The sequence below is a fragment of the Balaenoptera ricei genome, chromosome 9 (assembly GCF_028023285.1).
Source record: "Balaenoptera ricei isolate mBalRic1 chromosome 9, mBalRic1.hap2, whole genome shotgun sequence".
NCBI lineage: Eukaryota > Metazoa > Chordata > Mammalia > Artiodactyla > Balaenopteridae > Balaenoptera > Balaenoptera ricei.
The window spans coordinates 53161670-53180772 of record NC_082647.1 but is presented as its reverse complement, the minus strand read 5'-3'; the positions used below and the strand labels follow the sequence as shown (position 1 = coordinate 53180772).

Genomic DNA, 19103 nt, shown 5'->3' with positions numbered 1-19103 from the left:
CCTAATTAAACTCATAGGGAAGGTACTGGCATTGCCTTGTCAGGAAGATTTGGAAAGTAGTTTCAGTAGAATTATTTAGTTGCATCTTTCCCATGGCACCAGGCATTCTTTTGAAAAGGCACAACTGTTTCTCCATTGCTAGAAGTATACTGTGAATATCTTTGTTAGGAGCTACGACTCAACCTTTTCTTTTCCAGTGTGAAAAATACAGGAAAAAAACTTCAGGCATAAAGCTGTAACTCTGACCACTTCCTTTTATCATTTTCCCAGCCAGGTATCAAAGTCAATAAAGTTCATGGCAAAGTTACCAGGGACTTAACAGGACACCTTGGCTAAAGTGCAATTTAGGGCAGTGAAAATATAAGAATATTATCTGATTTATTAGCAATCAGGAGATAAATTTCCTCTGTGGCAATATTGAGTCGGGTTCATACTTACTAAATCCGCCATGTTCACCACAGATTTCGCATAGGTATTGGTAAGTACCACTGAAAGCCGATGTTTTTTAAACTGAAAGCAAAAGGAAACAAGTGAAGGACTTCAAGATCATCAGCAAATACTCATCTCAGCAGAGGAAATATGGTGTAATTGAAAGGTCTCTAAAGCTTTCTGTAAAAAATTCAAGTTGACACCTAGTTCTTTAGATGCTGCGTAGTCTGACGCAACGCTCCTAAAAGTTTGAGGCCTCACAGGTCTTTGAGGTAAAGTAGAAAACACCCATTCCATCCATTTCAAAAGTTTATTTTTTATCACAAGATTGTTATTCAAAACGATAAAACATACGAAAGTTGTTGATGACTTGCAAGACATACAAATAAAGGTAGGGTGAATGCCAGAAAAACTGAATGGGAATAATGCTAAAAGTATAAAAAGTTCCACAAGACTTACTCAGTAAAGAGAAGAAAGTCCTAATGGTCAAGAGGAGGTGGCTTATAGGCTTGATGTGAATAACATATATTTTTGGTTTGGCCTCAATGCTGTTTTAAAGACCAGGACATATCATGATTTCTGGCTTCACTCAAAATTAGTATTCCAACATGGTAATAACTGGCAAGGGCTGAGAAGCAGACTCTCCCGTTGGGCAGACCATGTGACTTCTCTTTTGCCACAGGCCTCACCCCTCCCTATTGCTTTATACCTGGCTCACTTTATTTGAATTATCTGCTACAGATACTTACAGACATCTGAATGTATGATATCCTAAAATGTCTAAAATATGTGTTCTTGCAACTTATTTTTATTCTGTAAAAATCTCAGGAAAAAGTAACATTCACGAAATCAAATTGGTAGAAAGATAGAACTTAGTCCTACCCTGAACAAGGAAGAAGCACTCAATAATAATAATTATTATTAATTAATAATTAATAATCAATATTATTAGTTTAATCATATTTAAATAAATGACACATTTTCCCCAAAATAAATAATTCAAAGTAAATTAAAATGTATGTGTACCTGAAATTAAGTAAAATTCAGCAACGTGCATCACTGAATATTTTTAGTTTAAAACTCTGCCCATGAATTGAGTATACAACATGCTCATGAACTGAATATACAACATGCCCATGAATTGAGTATTAAAAAAAACCTGACTCAACAAAAAAGGAAGTTTGGCTAGGTTTTTATCCTAAAAATCTTCACTGCTTGGCTATATAAGCTTTTCTTTTTTTTTTTTAAGTCTTATTCTATATTGCAGCATATATTGATTAACAATGTTGTGTTAGTTTTGGGTGTACAGTAAAGTGATTCAGTTATACTATACATGTATCTACTCATTTTCAAATTCTTTTCCCATTTAGGTTATTACAGAATATTGAGCAGAGTTCCCTTTGCTATACAGTAGGTCCTTGTTGGTTATCTATTTTAAATATAGTAGTGTGTACATGTCAATCCCAAACTCCCAATCTATCCCTCCCCTCCACCCTTTTCCCCTGGTAACCATAAGTTCATTCTCTACGTCTGTGAGTCTGTTTCTGTTTTGTAAATAAGTTTATAAGCTTTCCAAATGGTTTACTACACAGCAAGACAGAAATAGAAAAACTGCTTTCCACTTATTAGGATAAAGCTGTACATTGCAAACTAAAGAATCACATTATTGCTGCTTCACTTTTTCAATATAAAATGGAAGTTTCCCTTTTTTTTTTAACCTTGCGATTTTAGTAAGAGAAGATATTAGCCCCTACATTAACTAACTGAATCCAAAGAGTTAACATTATGAGTCACAGAAATATTTTTGGAACCTCACAAAATACTGTTAATTGCTTTACCTAAGAGTGTTTCCTACTTACAGGTTGTTGCTGGGTAACAGAGATGTTTCTTTATACAAATACCTTCTCCAACTTACAACTTTACAGACTTCTTTCTTCTAAACATATTTCTGCACCCACTAGTTTTATCCTAGGCACAGGCAAGTTCAAACAACACAAAATTCAGCAAATCATACCATGAGATGATCATTCACAATCATCAGTTCAATATATTTGGTTTCCTCCTCTACATTACGAGGATATCGACGAAGCTGCAATATAATCAAGGAAATAGCACATAAATAAGCCTCCGATCCTGGCTACGGGAAACTTATGTTACATATTAGATTCTCAGATATTATCCCTTTTTTAGCTGAAAGCTTGTACTCTTTTACCAACCTCTCCCTACCTAGTTTCCCCCACTACCTAGCCCCTGGCAACTGCTTTTCTACTCTGTCTCTATGAGGTTTTTCTTTTTTTTTTAGATTCTACATGTAGGTGATACGATGCCATATTTGTCTTTCTCTGTTTGGCTTATTTCACTTAGCATAATGCCCTCCAGGTTCATCCATGTTGTCGCAAATGACAGGATTTCCTTCTTTATTAAGGCTGAGTAATATTCCATTGTGTCTCTGTGTGTGTGTGTGTGTGTATATATATATATACACATTTTCTTTGTCCATTCATCCATTGATGGACACTTACATTGATAACACTATATTGTACAGTTGAAATTTGCTAATAGAGTGGAATTTCAATGCTCTCACCAAAAAAAAAAAAGGAAATACATAAGGTGATGGATATGTTAATTAAATCCATGGGGGGAATCCTTTCACAAATATAATGTATATCAAATCATCCCACTGTATACTTTAAATATCTTACATTTGTCAATTATACTTCAATAAAGCTGAAACAAAATTTTTTAATTAAAATTTTAAATATGGGAGAAATAAAACAAAATTTCCCCTTTTATTTATTTAGTATTTTTTTCATTTTCATCAATTTACTTAGTTTTTGAGTGAGTAATAAATTTGCATGGTTCAAAAATTAAAGAATTATGAAAAGGTATAGGATGAAAGTTCTCCTCTCACCTCTGTCCCCCATCTACCAATTGTTACGCCTTCCCCCACAATGGGTACAGCACAGTTACTGGTTTCTTCCAGAAATATTTATGCATATAAAATCAAATATGAGATATTTTTTATTTTGTACTTCCATTTATCTCCTTCTCTTTTGCATCAGGCTATTTTCATTTAACAGTATATTGTGGAGATTATAACAAATGGTTTAAGCTCCTGAGAATCTCTGAGAGTTCTACATAGGGAGTGGAATGATTGACACTTTTACTATATAATCTCCAGATCAGGCTTTGAGACACGCCCCTTCTGCTGATAGGGTTCAGAGGATGTCCCAAGTGATATATAGGAGCTCCGTTAGGATAGTTTGGAGAGCTCTCAGGCAGTCTTTGGTTACCCAGTGCAGCTATATCTGTCTGTTCAACCACAAATTTTCTCTACCTTCAAAATCATGACCAATGAATGGTACTGTCAAGAGCCACAAAGGCAGCCACATCCTTTGGTTCTCTGCAGTTAGTCTATAGCCCAATCTTTAACAAGATCTGCAAAATTAACTTTTTCCTTTGTGCCATACTTTGACACACATTTATTTTTTCAATAAACCTTTTTATTCACTTGCCCAAGGGCCATTTTTGTCATAAGGGTATACAATCAAACCTAAAAAAACACATGAATGTTTGAGTATTGCATTTAAACTAAAATATTTCTGCCACATGGATTTTGTTTCATTGCTAATGCACTCCCAAATTCTAAAAAACTTTACTTTTCAAAATCTCTTAAAACATCAAATTAATAGGAAATAATAGACTATAATTCTGGTTTTGGAAACCAAGAAATAACATAAACTGCATCCACTGACAAGAGTTTTTTTAATGGATTTTTTACAGATGTAAAACTAAAATAAAATTTATATCAGTTATTAGAAATCAAATTCACAAATGTATAAACAATAAAACATTTCTAGAAAAAAAAAAAAGAGGATGTTGTTAGGATGATAGTATTTGCTTTGTTAATTGTGGTAGAGACCTGAGCCTTTCTAACAAGTAGACTTATAACAAGTCCCAGTATTTTCTTAGTGTCAGAGAGTTGCCATATTGGCCACACGGTTTTATAACACCTCACCTCCAGGGTCCACAGCTTTCTCATAAAGAGAAATCAAGGGTTTGTCTGCTTAGCAAATGACTGGATGTTGCAGATGTTTAGGAAGAACTTCAAGGATCATGTCAAAAGAAAATTATCCCATTCTCTTGGTTCTTAAGTCATGAAAGTAAATACTGATTCAAATTAAATCCTGACGGCAATTACTTTTATCTGTTTAACTGGGCCTCAATATATGTGTACATTCACAAAATATATAGAGCTCATAGTAGTAATTCATGGGACACAACAGCTTCTGAGAGGCAGTATGTAATGCATACATGGTTATAAGCACTGCTCTGAGACCAGACTTCTAGGTCAGAATCCCAGCTCCACCACTGGGTAACCCAATGTAATCCTGGGCAAGCTTCTTAAGCCTCTTATGCTTCAATGTCTTTACCAGTAAATTAGTGATAATATTAATAATAATTCCCTCCTCAAAAGATTGTTATGAGGATTAAATATGTTAATACAATTGCACATGGTGAGTACTCAATAAAATTTAGAAATTATCATTCATATTAGAAATCTGTATGTAAACACATTTTATTTCATACTTATTAAACATATATTAAAAAGAAGATATCTCATTCCTTCAACGGCTTTATCTTACTAGAGATCTATTTCTCTCATCCTATTTTTATGCCATACACACACACTCATACCAACCACCACCACAACTGTGATATTATCTTAATTCTGATGACCAGAGTTCTTATTTTATCTAAAACTATTTACCAGCTCTATGATTCTGGGCAAGTCATTTGCACATTTCAGAGACATCATTTTTTTTTTTGCTGTGAAAGGGGAATAATAGCACCTACTTCATGTGGTTTAAAGCGCTGTACGAACTGTTGTTATTATTAAGTTCAATATCCTTTGAACATTCATAAAGCAGACATTCGGATTTTATATCCTAGACTCCAAAGTATTGATAGCTCAAGTGTGAAAATACCATTTTGTGGCTTCAAAACCTGATGGAGTCACTCTTAAGGGGGTATCTTTAAGGGGATAAATACAAGGACACGTACCACCCAAGTAGACTCCATGATGTGGTGTACACCCAGGCAAGGAAAGAGGCCTATGGTAGAAAGAACCTGAGATGCCACAGCAGGGGCCTCATAATCCATCTGTATGAGGAATGACCATATTATCACCACTATGAGTGCTTTTGAGTCCATGAAATAATATGGCCCCAACTCCACTGCTCCTACGAATGTGTCACGCTTCTTGTTTACCACACTACAGCAAAAGCCTGAACTAATTCTTATCTCTCACAGACTTCATGTAGATTAAATTGATTGGCAGTTGCCAAATGTTTTTAAAACATCATGACATATACCTGTGAATACATACCTGTCGTTTACTCTGTTTTGGTCTTGGCTTCAAAATAAATTTTGGTGGAGTGATGTTTACTTGTTGGAATTCTAAAAGGAAATAAAAATAAATTAAATTTAACTTAGTGCATTTGCCAGGTTTCTTTCACGAAGGGTAATCAAAGTTTTACTAGCCCTTCTTAGTATAAATTACATAACTGTACTTTAATCATCAATGAGTATTATAATTATTATGTATAAATTACAGAATTATAGCTAATTATGAATTTTATAACATATAACATTGTGCTTAATGAAAATACAGAACATTGGTCTAAGTAACTGCATTCATATTAATACTAAATAAATATACCACAAAGGAATACAATTCAAAACAAATCTCAAACATTATTCCTGTTCTAATTTATCTCAAATTTTTTCTCAAAATTCTCCTATAAATACTATCACATTTTTATGGGGAATTGTCTGAATAGCCACTCGACCTTCACTTCTACCACTGACCTTCACTAAAGAATGACACACCAAATGTTGGTGAAGATGTGGAGCAGTTAGAACTCTCATATAATGCTGATGAGAGTATAAAGTGGTATCACCACTTTGGGAAAAGGTTCTGCAATTTCTCCTCCAACAGTAGTTCTTAAATTGTGATCCTTGGACCAGTGGCATCAGCATTACCTGGGAACTTGGAAATGCAATTTCTCATAACCCACCCAAGGTATACTTAATCAAAAGCTGTAGAAATTAGTGCAGCCACTATGGAAAACATTATGAAGGTTCCTGAAAGAATTTAAAAGAGAAATACCATATGATCCAGCAATCCCAATTCTGGGTATATAGCCAAAGGAATTTAAATCAGGATCTCAAAGAAATATCTGTACTCCCATGTTCACTGCAGCATTATTAACAACAGTCAAGATACAGAAGCAACCTAAATGTCCATCAGTGGATGAGTGGATAAAGAAAATATGATATATACATACAATGGAATATTATTCAGCCTTAATAAAGGAAATCCTGCCATTTGCGACAACATAGATGAACCTAGAGGACATTTTGTTAAGTGAAATAAGCTAGACACAGAAGGACAAATACTATAGGATACCACTTATATGAGGGATCTAAAATAGTCAAACTCAGAGAAACAGAGATTAGAATGGTAGTTGCCAGGGGCTGCGGGGAGGGGGATATAAGGAGTTATTAGTCAAAGTGCACAAAGTTTCAGTTATACAAGATGAGTAAGTCCTAGAGATCTACTGTACAGCTTAGTGCATATAGTTAACGATACTGTATTGTATACTTAAAAATTTGCTAAGAGGTTAGATTTTATGTTAAGTGTTTTTATCATCATCATAAATAAACAGGGCTGGAGGAAACTTTTGGAATGGATGGATATGTTTATGGCAGAGATTGTGATGATGATTTCATGGGTGTATATTTATCTCCAAACTCATCAAGTTGTATACAGTAAACATATAAAGCTTTTTGTATGTCAATTATACCATAATAAAGCAGCTGAAAAAAAAAAAACAACAACAACCCTAAAGATGAGGCCAGCAATCTGTGTTGACCAAGCCCTCCAGGTGATTCTGATGCATGCTGAAGTTTGAGAACAATGGTATACAGTTAAACATATACCTACCTTATGACCCAGTGATTTCACTCCCAGGTATTTGATAGAGAAATGTAGACGTGTGTCCACAAAAAAGATTTGGACAAGAATTTTCATAGTTGTTATAGTCATAATAGCCAAAAACTGGAAACAATCCAAATGTCCATCGACGGAAGAGATAAAAAATTGTGGTATATTCATACAATAAGAACATACTCAATAATATAAAAGAAAGAACAATTGCTACCCTCAACAACATATATCTCAGGCATGTGCTAAGCAAAACAAACTGAACATGATGCATAATTCCATTTGTATGAAGAGCTACAACAGGAGAAACTAATCTATGGTGAAAAAGTCAGAAAAGGGACTGCAGAAGTGGTGGCACTGACAGGGAACAGACACAAAGGAAGTTACTGGGGTAACAGAAATGCTCTATATCTCACCAGGGGAGTATATGGGTGTCAAAACTCAGCAAACAGTACACTAGTTTCACGTATTTCATCATAGTAATTTTCTATTGCAGTACAATTGACATACAATATCATATTAATTTCAGGTGTACATCTGACATACAATATCATATTAATTTCAGGTGTACATCACAGTGATTTGATATTTATTGAATGTATATCGTTTGAAATGGTTTTAGGTAAGTCTAGTTACCATCTGTCTCCATACAAAGTTATTACATATTATTGACTACATTCCCTATGCTTTACATTACATCCCCATGACGTATTTATTTTATAACTGGAAGTTTATACCTCATCACCCTCTTTACCTATTTCACCTGGCCCCCATTCCCATCTGCTCTGGCAATCACCCAACTGTTCTCTGTATCTATGAGTCTATTTCTGTTCTGTTTGCTTAGTTTGTTTTTCATTGTAGTGATTTTTAAAACACTGAGTGCTAAGTGGTCAGTGTTTAAATAAATAAGCTTTTCTCAAAATGTGTTCTTAGGAATACTAGTCCTGAGAGATGTGTCAGATGAAACAAAACGTTCCACAGTCAAACAAGTTTGGGGAGCACCCGATCATATTTCTATCTCTGGCAAATACATAATGCATAGCAAAAAAAAAAAAGACATAATATAATCCGAAACTCAGTGACACTTTATTAAATCTAAAATAAAAAAGCTTACTTTTGAGCTTATATCACAAATATTGCAGTTTTAACATTTGTCTATTTTTTGTTTCCTTCTCATTTGTCATAGTAAATCTAAATATCTTGAGAGACAAATGACACTCAAAATTGACATTGTAAACTGCTGATAAGAAAAGAAAACCAGGAACAAACTGAGACAGACTTGAGTTTTCAAAGAATATGTTCAAAACTCATTTTAATAACAGCAAAACTGCTGAGTCACTTCCAAAGTTTCTGTTGTAAAGAAACCCTGAACAAAGTTTTTAAAAAATTATAAGATTATATCATGGCAAGCCTACAATAAAGTCCTTAGGGGGGGACTCTTTAGTTATTCCTTTAAATATTAATTAATGTTTATTGTTTCCAGTAATGCCTATAAGATTGTAACTTTGTTCTCAGGCAGCTAACCATGATTTATTTTCTTCCCATAATAGGGATTATAAAAAGTTTCATAGATAACGAAGGAACAGTCTAAAGTGTCCATGTAAAGTAAAAGCAGCTAGCTATATGCTCATTTGCAGATTTTTCCAAATAGTGAATTCTATAAAACAGGATCCTCTATTTCTTTGGCAGCAGGAGAGAAGGGGTGAGTTCTGTTTCTCTTCAGGGTAACCGCAGAAAGTCAAGGAGTTACAAATTTGTTTCAGGGAGGAAGGAACATTAGAAAACACTTATTTCATTTTCCAATGAGAAGACAATGCAGCCTTTAAGTCATTTTCCTAAGTAGTAGTTTAGGGTTTGCTTTAGTCTAGTAATTTTTCCATTTGCCCTTGTGCCTCTCTCCCAGGGTACATTCTCATAATGCCATAATCCAAACCCCCATTCAGCCCCTTACTAGCTGTGGGACCCTAGAAAAAACAAACTAGCTGAGCTTCTGTTTCTTCATCTATAAAATAGGAATGATAATATTGACCTCACAGAACTGTTGCAAAGACTAAAAAGAGTTTAAAAATTAGAATGTACTATGGTCATAGTCAGGGCTCACTAAATAGGGGAGGAAGCATCTCCACATCAGATATTCAAAGTGTGCCCTATCTTTAGAAGGAGAACATGAATGATTCTAGCATAGCCAAAGATAAATGCACTCTGCATAATCATTGCTCCACTAACGAGGCCAAAGCATGAGTACTCTGCCTTTCTTTCCAAGAGAAGACATGGATGCAACTCTCATATCAAATCTATAAATAGATGGACCCATAAACACACATGGGAAGGAAGACCAATTTCACAAATAGCACATCATAATGATAAATGTTAATCTACAATAGTTCTTTCTTAAAATGCTGGGGCAAAAAGAGATGAGGAAACAACAAACAGGAAAATAATTAAGGGTTCATCTCTATGTTTACAAACTCAGTATTTCACCAAGAATGAATTTTATATATTCCATGTATGCAGACCAATTTTTGCTTTAACATTATTTCTCCTGTAATACCTTACTTTGAGTCTTATAATTTTAAAAAGTTTTCCTTCATCATGTTCAAGCTATATCTTTCCAAACTCATCCACTATAAACATGAGGTAGGTTTGCATTTTATTCTCTCTCTTGATGTCACTTGACTTTCTAAAACTGTTATGAGCAGTCACAGGCTGATGATATTCCACATATAATTAGCTCTAAAGCATTAAAATGAATTACTAAAGTTGTCTTTTTTTTTTAAATCACTATAAGAAGATCATACCAGATGGAAGATCATCCAAGGGAAATTCAAACAGTCTGGATTTGTAAACTGAATGAAAACGGAAATCCTCCTGAAACAACACAAACAAGAGAGATGAGGCATGAACAACCAGATATCTCCAGGCTCAGGCAATCATAGCTGGAGGAGCTTAGACCTTAAAAGAACCGTCGCTTGACTACGCATTCTCTTGGGTTTGGAAAGGCGAAGAGCCATTGCACAACCCCTCCAGCTCACTCTTGTATTCTCCCAGCACCAGAGTGACAGCCCATTAAAAGCAAGACGCCTTCACAGACAGAGAAGCCAAAGCCTGCAGTAATCAAAAAGAAATGAATGGACCTATTCCCCCCAAGAGAAGCAAGACGTCTGGGAAAATGGGTTAATGTTTTTTACGACTGGTTCCTTTCCACGGAGGCCTGCCCCCTTTTAGAGCCTGACAGCTTTGTTAGGCACACTGCAGAGCTAACAGTCTGCCTGTACTGGGAAGCAGGATGACTGGAACAAGCAGAATGCCCAAAGCAGACCCTGCCTCAAAATTCAAGTGTCACATAAACTTCTGTGAAAAACCAACAGATAAAAAGCCATGTTTCATCTAAGAAAACTTAACGAACATTCAAATAACTTCATCTGGCTTCCTTCAATTACCAAAAAAAGAATGTCATAAATAGTCCAGTTTCATGATATTACTTTTTAAAAAAATCACATTGTCGGCTTCCCTGGTGGCGCAGTGGTTAGGAATCCGCCTGCCAATGCAGGGGACGCGGGTTCAAGCCCTGGTCCGGGAAGATCCCACATGCCGCGGAACAGCTAAGTCCACGCACCACAACTATTGAGCCTGCACTCTAGAGCCCGCAAGCCACAACTACTGAAGCCCATGCGCCTAGATCCCGTGCTCTGCAACAAGAAGCCACCGCAGTGAGAAGCCTGCGCACCACAACGAAGAGTAGCCCCCGCTCACTGCAACTAGAGAAAGCCCGCACACAGCAACAAAGACCCAACACAGCCAAAAATAAATAAATAAATTTATTTAAAAACAAAAAAAAATCACACTGTCAAGCAAAGTGACAGGACAGCTTTCAGTGGGTACCCAGAAAATAACACACAAAACAGATAGTTTCCCACACAACATTGTTTATGAGTGGCAAAACAATGTGTGTTTCTTGAAATTATTTGCCCCTCTAAGTGTTTGATCAGTGTTCCATGATACATGGAAGAATATCTGTGTGTACAGAGCTAGGATGGAAGTGCATTATGTTTCTCTGTAGCCAGTAATAGTAACCCTTTTCTAATTTGTGAAAAATGAATGTTTCAACTAAAGTGAGAGAGAGAATTGAGAAAACCCAGATTTCTCTAAACTTCATCACCACGGGGCCTTAAAGAAAATGGGCAATAGAGAAAAATCTGGAATCTAGAAAAGAAAAAGGGTGGAAAATCACATTATCTGTGGATTCGATCTGTTATGAACTGACTATGTGTCTTCCAAAATTCATGTTTAAGCCCTAAACTCCTAATGTGATTATATTGGGAGACAGGGCCTGTGAGGATGCAATAAAGGTTAACAGAGGTCACAAGAGTGAGGTCCTAATCTGATAAGGCTTGTGCCCTTATAAGAAGAGGAAAAGACACCAGACCTCACACTCTCTCTCTGTCATGTGAGGACACAGTGAGAAGGTGGCTGTCTGCACCCCAGGGAGAGAGCCCTCAATGGACACTGAACCTGCTGGCACCTTGATCTTGGACTTCCAGTCCCCAGAACTGTGCGAAAATAAATTTCTGTGGTTTAAGCCACCCAGTATTTTATAATGATAGCCTGAGCAGATTAAGACAGACCACAGCACATTATGGTGGAGACAGAAATGAAGGCTTCAGAACACCTCAGAAGGAAAGTATTTCCAACCGAATGGAAGAGTAATAGTCAGATTTTTTTGGAAAAGATCACTGTGATTTTGCCTTATTCACTATTTAATTTAAATATATATGTGTATATATTATACGTATATATGTATACATATATTCCTGACCCTAAAATATGAAAATAAAGCAAAATAGAGAGAAAAAAAGAGGGAAAAAAAGCTCCCAGCATCAACATTTACATTTGCCACAGCAAACAGAAGGAGCACTTACTTGGGAGGTGTCATTTCCTTCTGGCTCGATGAGATAGGTGTGGTTCCCATCATAGAACATCCCACTGCCAAGGACAAGAAAATAGTTAGGCCTGGCAATTGACTCTTGCCTCAGAACAAGATCATTTTAAAGTCAGCAGCAGCCGGAGGGCCAGTTTGCTTCTCAATGCCCACGTCCCAGTCCCACCCATCACACGGGGTGCACACCACATAGCACACCCCCCCACACACACATACCACCCACACCACACATCATACACACTCACACACACCACACACACCACACATCATACACACTCACACACACCACCCATACCACACACACCACCCGTACTACACACACACACACATACACCACACACACCACCCATACTACACACACACCACCCACATACCATACCACACACACACACCATATACCATACATTACACACCACAACCCCACACATATACACACCACATACCACAGACACACACACCCCACTCCACGTATCTCACACACACACATACATACACACACATCATATACATTTAATAAGATGAAAAAAGCTGCAGGAAGAGCAGAATAAGGCGGGCACAAGGCAGCAGGATGCAAGGAACAGGGCGCAAATCTGAAGTTCAGTTTTGGACCTCATTGGCTAGAGATGACTATCAGCCAATTGAGAAATCCTCTGCAGGGCATCTTAAGCTACATATGGCCTCGACTCCCACTCAGAAAGATCCGATAGCCACCCCATTTAGAGGAATGTGGTTTTTCTACTAAGATCAGGTCCCTTCTGATACTGAAGGAACTTGTGTTACCACTCAGGTGTCTGAGGGGGGTGAAGCTGTGATCTTCTGCAGTCACTTTTCAGTGTTAGGTGGAAATGACTGCATTATACCCAAGCTGCTAACCATAGAATAGTATGTGTCTTTCATTGATCGCTTAGTGAAATCGGCTGGTTTCCTGAGCTATAATTATAATGGCCTCCAGCTCTGTGTCAATCCAAATTCATTCACTCCTGCAGTAACATCTTCCACATGTCCTCTACTTTCATATACCCTTAGAACTGCCCTTTTCACATCTGTAATGTTTTCAACCCAAAGTGCACTTTCTGAATTTGGATGACATTGCATTTGGAATTTAAAGATAAACAGACGCAGATTGTAAGATATTACTGACAATATATGCCTAAGGAATCAGTGAGGGGAGCATTTTCAGAACAGTAGACCAAATATGGCAGTGAACATTCTGCTGATATCAGGCTAGACTCAACCAGAAAACTGTACAAAACCATCACCCTTTGCCAAAGTTCACATGGCTACACTGATTAAGTAGCAAGCAGATTGTTTTGTTTAAATAGTATTGGGTGCTATTTCCTCTTGAATTAAGTTAGTATCCAATGCAAAAATCAGTTATTTTTTATTGGATTTAAACATCATGATACATGGTATAAACAAAGCAGATTCTGACACCATCCATGAAGATTCTGGTTCCCTAAATGAATTATTATTATTTTTTTGGCCCCAGGGCATGTGGAACTTCCTGGACTAGGGATCGAACCCATGCCCCCTGCACTGGAAGTGTGGAGTCTTAACCACTGGACCACCAGGGAAGTCCTGGTTCCCTAAATGAAAATATGCCATTTTTGATTCTTTAACAATTAAAAAGCATGTGTGTTTCATTTACTTTGAGGATTGAAAGCTTTCTGTTACATTTATATAAATTCAAAATAGTATACTGAGTCCATCACAGAGTTTATAATTGATAAAATCCTATAGCTAGGACCAAGTCATTACCGGCCAATCGATTGAACTAAAATTATAAAAGGCTGCACCAAAACAAGATTTTGAAAGGAAATAGTCATTCTTACAAATTGCCACAAGAGGGCAATAAACTTACATTTGATTCCATTCTTTAATGTTCCCATAGTTACAGGATTTTGTCAAAACATCAGACATACCAGGACCAAAATATTGCCCATCAGTCCTTCGAATTTGAAAAAAAATGTGCTCCTGCAGGTTCTTTATGGAAAAGATATGAGTTTGATTATTTTACCCTTTATGTTCTTTAATGGAATTCAGTAAATCAAGAAAAATGAAAAATCTCAACATGTACTTGGTCATTTATAGAAGATGAGTCATGGATGAAATAATATATCTCATATCTAAATCACTGCAATTGAGACAACATAAATTATTTAATATTTAGAAATAGCTCCCCCAAATATTTCTGTCAGCAATGTTTGTTCAGAAGGTAAAATCAAGATGAAAAGTAATAATTAATAAATAACAAAAAGGAACAAGAGTGAATTTTTTCACATGCTCATAAAAGTCTAAGAACACCAAAATACATCTGTACACAATCCTGACAGTGTCCCTACACACGGTGGGTTTTCTGTTTGTTTCTTCTTGTTTAGTCTTAAATGAAAAAGTTTCTAAAGGGAGAAATAAATTTTACTTAGTTACAACAACAGAAGCCAGCTCTGAGATCAACTCCTCATCTAGTCACTAAAACGTCCTTCAAGTTCCCTTTCCATCCTTAGAACTGTGTAGGATTAGTAGCTGTTGGTCTGAGGGTCTCAGGTCTGTTAGGGTCCTTAGAAGGCAGTAATACCTTCTCTCTGATTCTCACAATATGGTGTCCATTTGGAAAACTGGGGGGTGGGGGAGGGGAGGGGCAGGGAGGAATTGGAACATGCACTGGGGAAGACACTTAACACTGTGACTTTGGACTGAGATTTTAAGAGGAAGAGAGAGGAAGGAGAAAGCCTAGAACAGACATTTGCTGTCACAAAAGTCGGCAGGCCCAGTGTACTATTCCTGGCTGACAGCTGTGCTCATCTTGAGATCAGAGATGACAATTTTACTGCTGAAGGGGATATCGACGTTTCTTTTTCCAGATTAAGAACACAGAGGCTCTCAGATATTAGGAACGGATTCCATGTTTGTAAAAATGTCTCCTTATTCAAAGAATTTATTTAAAATTAGTAAAATGGTCCTTTAGAAAAAAAGCAATAAGCAAATGGAGGTCCATCCTGCTCTCAGGCATGTGACCTCCTTTCTCTGGCTATTTATCGGATCCCTGTGTTCTCTCCTTCCTGCCTCTCACGTACCTACTGCCAGAGCCTGACCAGAGGCACCACTTAGGCAGACTGGCTAGACTTCCCAGCCTTTCCCATTAGGTCTCTTTCCTCACTTTCTTTGGACCTGTCAGTCGAACCCCTCTCCTGAAAGATTCTATCAAAGCCTGTTCCAGGGCCCACTCCATCTTCTTCAGGTGACATCTCTCTGGAGCCCTCAGGGATGACCTCATTCTTCAGTGCCCACCCTCAGCCTGCGTTTTTCTCAGTTTTTTTCTCTCTCAAAGAAAACAAGTATACCTACCACATTCCATAACACGAAGCTGGGCTAGATTTAGCTTCCCCACTAGACTGGGAGCTCTTGCAGGCAGGGCTCACATTCTAATTCCCTTAATATTCCAAGTGGCTGGCACACACCAGATGCTCAATAACTGTTGGTTAGATGAAAAACCCACATCTCTAACTTGGTAACAGACAGGAAGTATTTTAAAGCTTCCAAACAAAAAATTCACAAAACTAAAGTGCTAGCTGGTTCTGGGCCCCAAAAAGTAACAAGGAGCTTGGATGATTTAGTCTAAGTAGAATGCTGAGGGCTGACACAGTATCTTTATAAGGGCTCACAAGACAAGTAAGAGACAGACAGCCACCTGGGTATCACCATCATGACAGGATGGAGGAAGCTGATCTATTTCCACAGTAAACATCAGCAATCCTACTTTGATAGTGAAGGTTATGTAAAAGGAAGCGAGGCCCTTAGGAAGGATGAACTTTGTTCCATAGAGATTTCTGAGAACAAATGGACCCTCCCACGAGTTTGCTGTGAGTTAGGTGGGATTCTGGCTGAATAAAGGGCTAAAACACATGAGCTCTTGAGATCACCTGCAGCCCTTGTCTTTGTGCAAGGAGTCAGGAGTCTCCACCTCCTGAAATCTCTATTATTCCATACAAATGTAAAAATGAACATCAAGGAGTAGGAGGGGTAGAACGGGTACCAAGGGGCTAAACACCCACGGAAACAGAGAACAAAGTTACCCAAACCACTCCTGTCTCCATCTGGATGAAACTAGAAAAATGTTTCAAACATCACTAAGGATGCATATTATAATCATAGAGCCCCTGGTCTCTGCATCTCTAATTTAATAGTCTGCTTGGTTTATAAACCACAAATGAGAAAAAGATTTGATCCACCACTGATTTAAAATTAGTTCTTGATATAAAATAGAGATTTTGACCACGGTGCATTAAAAATAAAGAAAATAAGTGATTGAAAAAAAATGGATGATACAAAAAATTTGGGGACACTTACTGAAGTCCATGGCATGTTGACAATGCCACAAATGAGGCAGGGTTTCCTCGGATGTGGCCCTGGTAGTAACAGTGCTCTCCTCCCTGAAAGCAGAAATAAAGAACATAAGCCTTTGCCACCACAAAGAGAATCTGCCACATCGTTTCACAGGTTTCTGCCCACACTGCACCTCCATGTGCAAAGCTCTGTACAATGTTTCACTATCCAGGCTAGTATTATCAAACCATTTCTAACAGAATTATTCATAAACACTCCCAGCGAGCTGACTCCAAATCAAAAGACAGGGAAATAAAAGTTGACTTAACTTTCCTTTTATGTAGGTGATGATAGACGGAACAAAGAAACAGACTCTGAGATACATATGTGGCCCCCAGCACCAGGAAAAGTTCAATCAGCGATTTCCCCAGTCCTGAGAAACTCAACCTTGAGTAGCAGCAAAATGATGTGCTTTCCCATAAAGTGAAGTAAAATGAATATAAATCATCTGAGAGTCACTAAATTAAATTGATGGAGCAAAATGCCTATTTTTACAGTTATCAAAACTTGACAAGTTTACACTAGTCTTTTCTCCAACCAGGAATGGCTTTACTGGTAAGCAGTCTAGGGTAGGGTTTGAAATTGAGAAGTTTCTTCTAGAAGTGAGCCAAATTAATGAAATTGCACTAAGAGACTCATTTCTTTGGATTAAATGTTCCTGGAAAAGGTAACAGGGTAGAGCCTCTGGCATCTCAAGGTGGTACCCCAGTCGTTAGATGCTTGCTACTCAGACTGTGGTCTAGAAAACAGCAGCAATGGCATCACCAGAAGCACGTCAGAAATGCAGAATCCCAGGGCCCACCCCCAACCTACTGGATCAGAATCAGCATTTTAACAAGGTACCTAGGTGATTCATATGCACATTTAAGTTTGAGAAGTACTGGTCTAAAGGACCTTTCCCATTCCCCCACTAATCTCCCATTTCCTCAGAAGCTGAAAGCTTTTAATTCTACTGACTCACTGATATGTGAAAGAGCAATGTAGGAAGGACTGAAGGAATGGGTGCTTTAAAGGGGCAAATGTTACCTACTTCACAGTCTGGCTTAAGGACTAACCCCACTTAAAATACTCAGTGCTTGACAAGGGCAGGGGAGAGAACAGGAAGACATAATGATGGAACAAGGTTGAAGACATTTTCTTCACCGGAATTCCAAGGAAGGCAGCCTGGCCTGAGCCTGCTGTTCCTCAGGAGATAACCCCACAGGACAGGGTGAAGCTCAGCTTTGCTGAGGGAGCAGGCAAAATGGCACGCAGCACAAGCCCTGACACCCTGACACCTCCACACTCCCAAGGGAGTCACTGAGAATCACGAACTGAGGACTGGGGTTGGATCGGATGGAGGATAAGATAGGGAGGTCCTTCACGCGTAATTCTGACAGGCAGTGGAACCCAGAAGGCCATAGACTTAAGGGGAGAAACAAAGCCAGTCCCTGACTTCCAGGGTAGGGTTGGTTTGGATGTTAACAGTGTGAGCTATCAGCTCCTTCACTTACTAGCCGTGTAATCTCAAGCAAATCACAGAGCCTCCCTGTGTAATAATCTCATAGGGTTGTTCAGAGGATTAAAGAGCTAACATGCATAAAGGGCTTACAATAATGCATGGCACTTGGTACACACTCAATAAACGTTTGCTACCATTATGATTACTGTGTGTCACCTATTGTCCTACTCAGTTTACACACACAATCTCCTTAAATCCTCACATCGCTTCTACAAAGAAATATTGCCGTCTCTATTTCACATAGGAGGTCACAATCTCTGAGTCAAGGCTGTCCACCTGGGAAGTTGCCATGTAGGGGTGCAAACTTTGTGTGAATGTGTGAATGCGAGGCCTGTGTCCTTCCCCCTACATTACTTATGAGTTGGACCTAGAACCTGTGAGTTATGCAATGCAAGCTTCCCCTAGGCTGTTTTTGTTTGTTTGTTTGTTTTTAATTTTTGGAGTAAAGCTGGGGGGTAAATTTAACAGAACTTAAAATTCCCTCTGTTGGGCTGTTGGATTGGTGAACTATCCAAAAGATTAGTGGAGGAGAGGTTACTATGTTTCAAATGACCTTGATTTCCTGGACACATCTGATTAGACCAATCAAAACTCTACCATTTGATTGGCCAGACACAAAAAGCCAAAGGTCAATGGGGTGACCTGGAAAGACAGAGCAGCATTTCTTTAAATTGGACACAGACTAAATAACCCAATCAGATCTCTCTCAGAGGTCTAAAACTCACAGTGAAGAGTAGGTAGAAAGATAGTAGAAACAAAGAGAAACAGAAACCAGGAAGATAATCACAAGAATTATGGTGTCAGGTTAGGGAACAATGGAAGCTGACAAGTCATTGTATGTG

At 37.9% G+C, this 19103-nt stretch overlaps 1 protein-coding gene across 10 annotated transcripts in view; it reads right to left on the bottom strand.

Moving 5' to 3' along the window:
* ADAM22 (ADAM metallopeptidase domain 22) overlaps nucleotides 1–19103 on the bottom strand; it is a 245897-nt gene that overhangs the window by 67525 nt on the left and 159269 nt on the right. For all 10 annotated transcript variants that reach the window (XM_059933784.1, XM_059933785.1, XM_059933783.1 and 7 more), the window contains exons 5-10: nucleotides 16725–16807; nucleotides 12358–12421; nucleotides 10237–10306; nucleotides 5819–5889; nucleotides 2444–2518; nucleotides 439–510 (exon numbers count right to left, since the gene is read on the bottom strand). In XM_059933784.1, the coding sequence (XP_059789767.1) occupies nucleotides 439–510; nucleotides 2444–2518; nucleotides 5819–5889; nucleotides 10237–10306; nucleotides 12358–12421; nucleotides 16725–16807 (435 nt within the window). The remainder of the gene's footprint in view (nucleotides 1–438; nucleotides 511–2443; nucleotides 2519–5818; nucleotides 5890–10236; nucleotides 10307–12357; nucleotides 12422–16724; nucleotides 16808–19103) is intronic.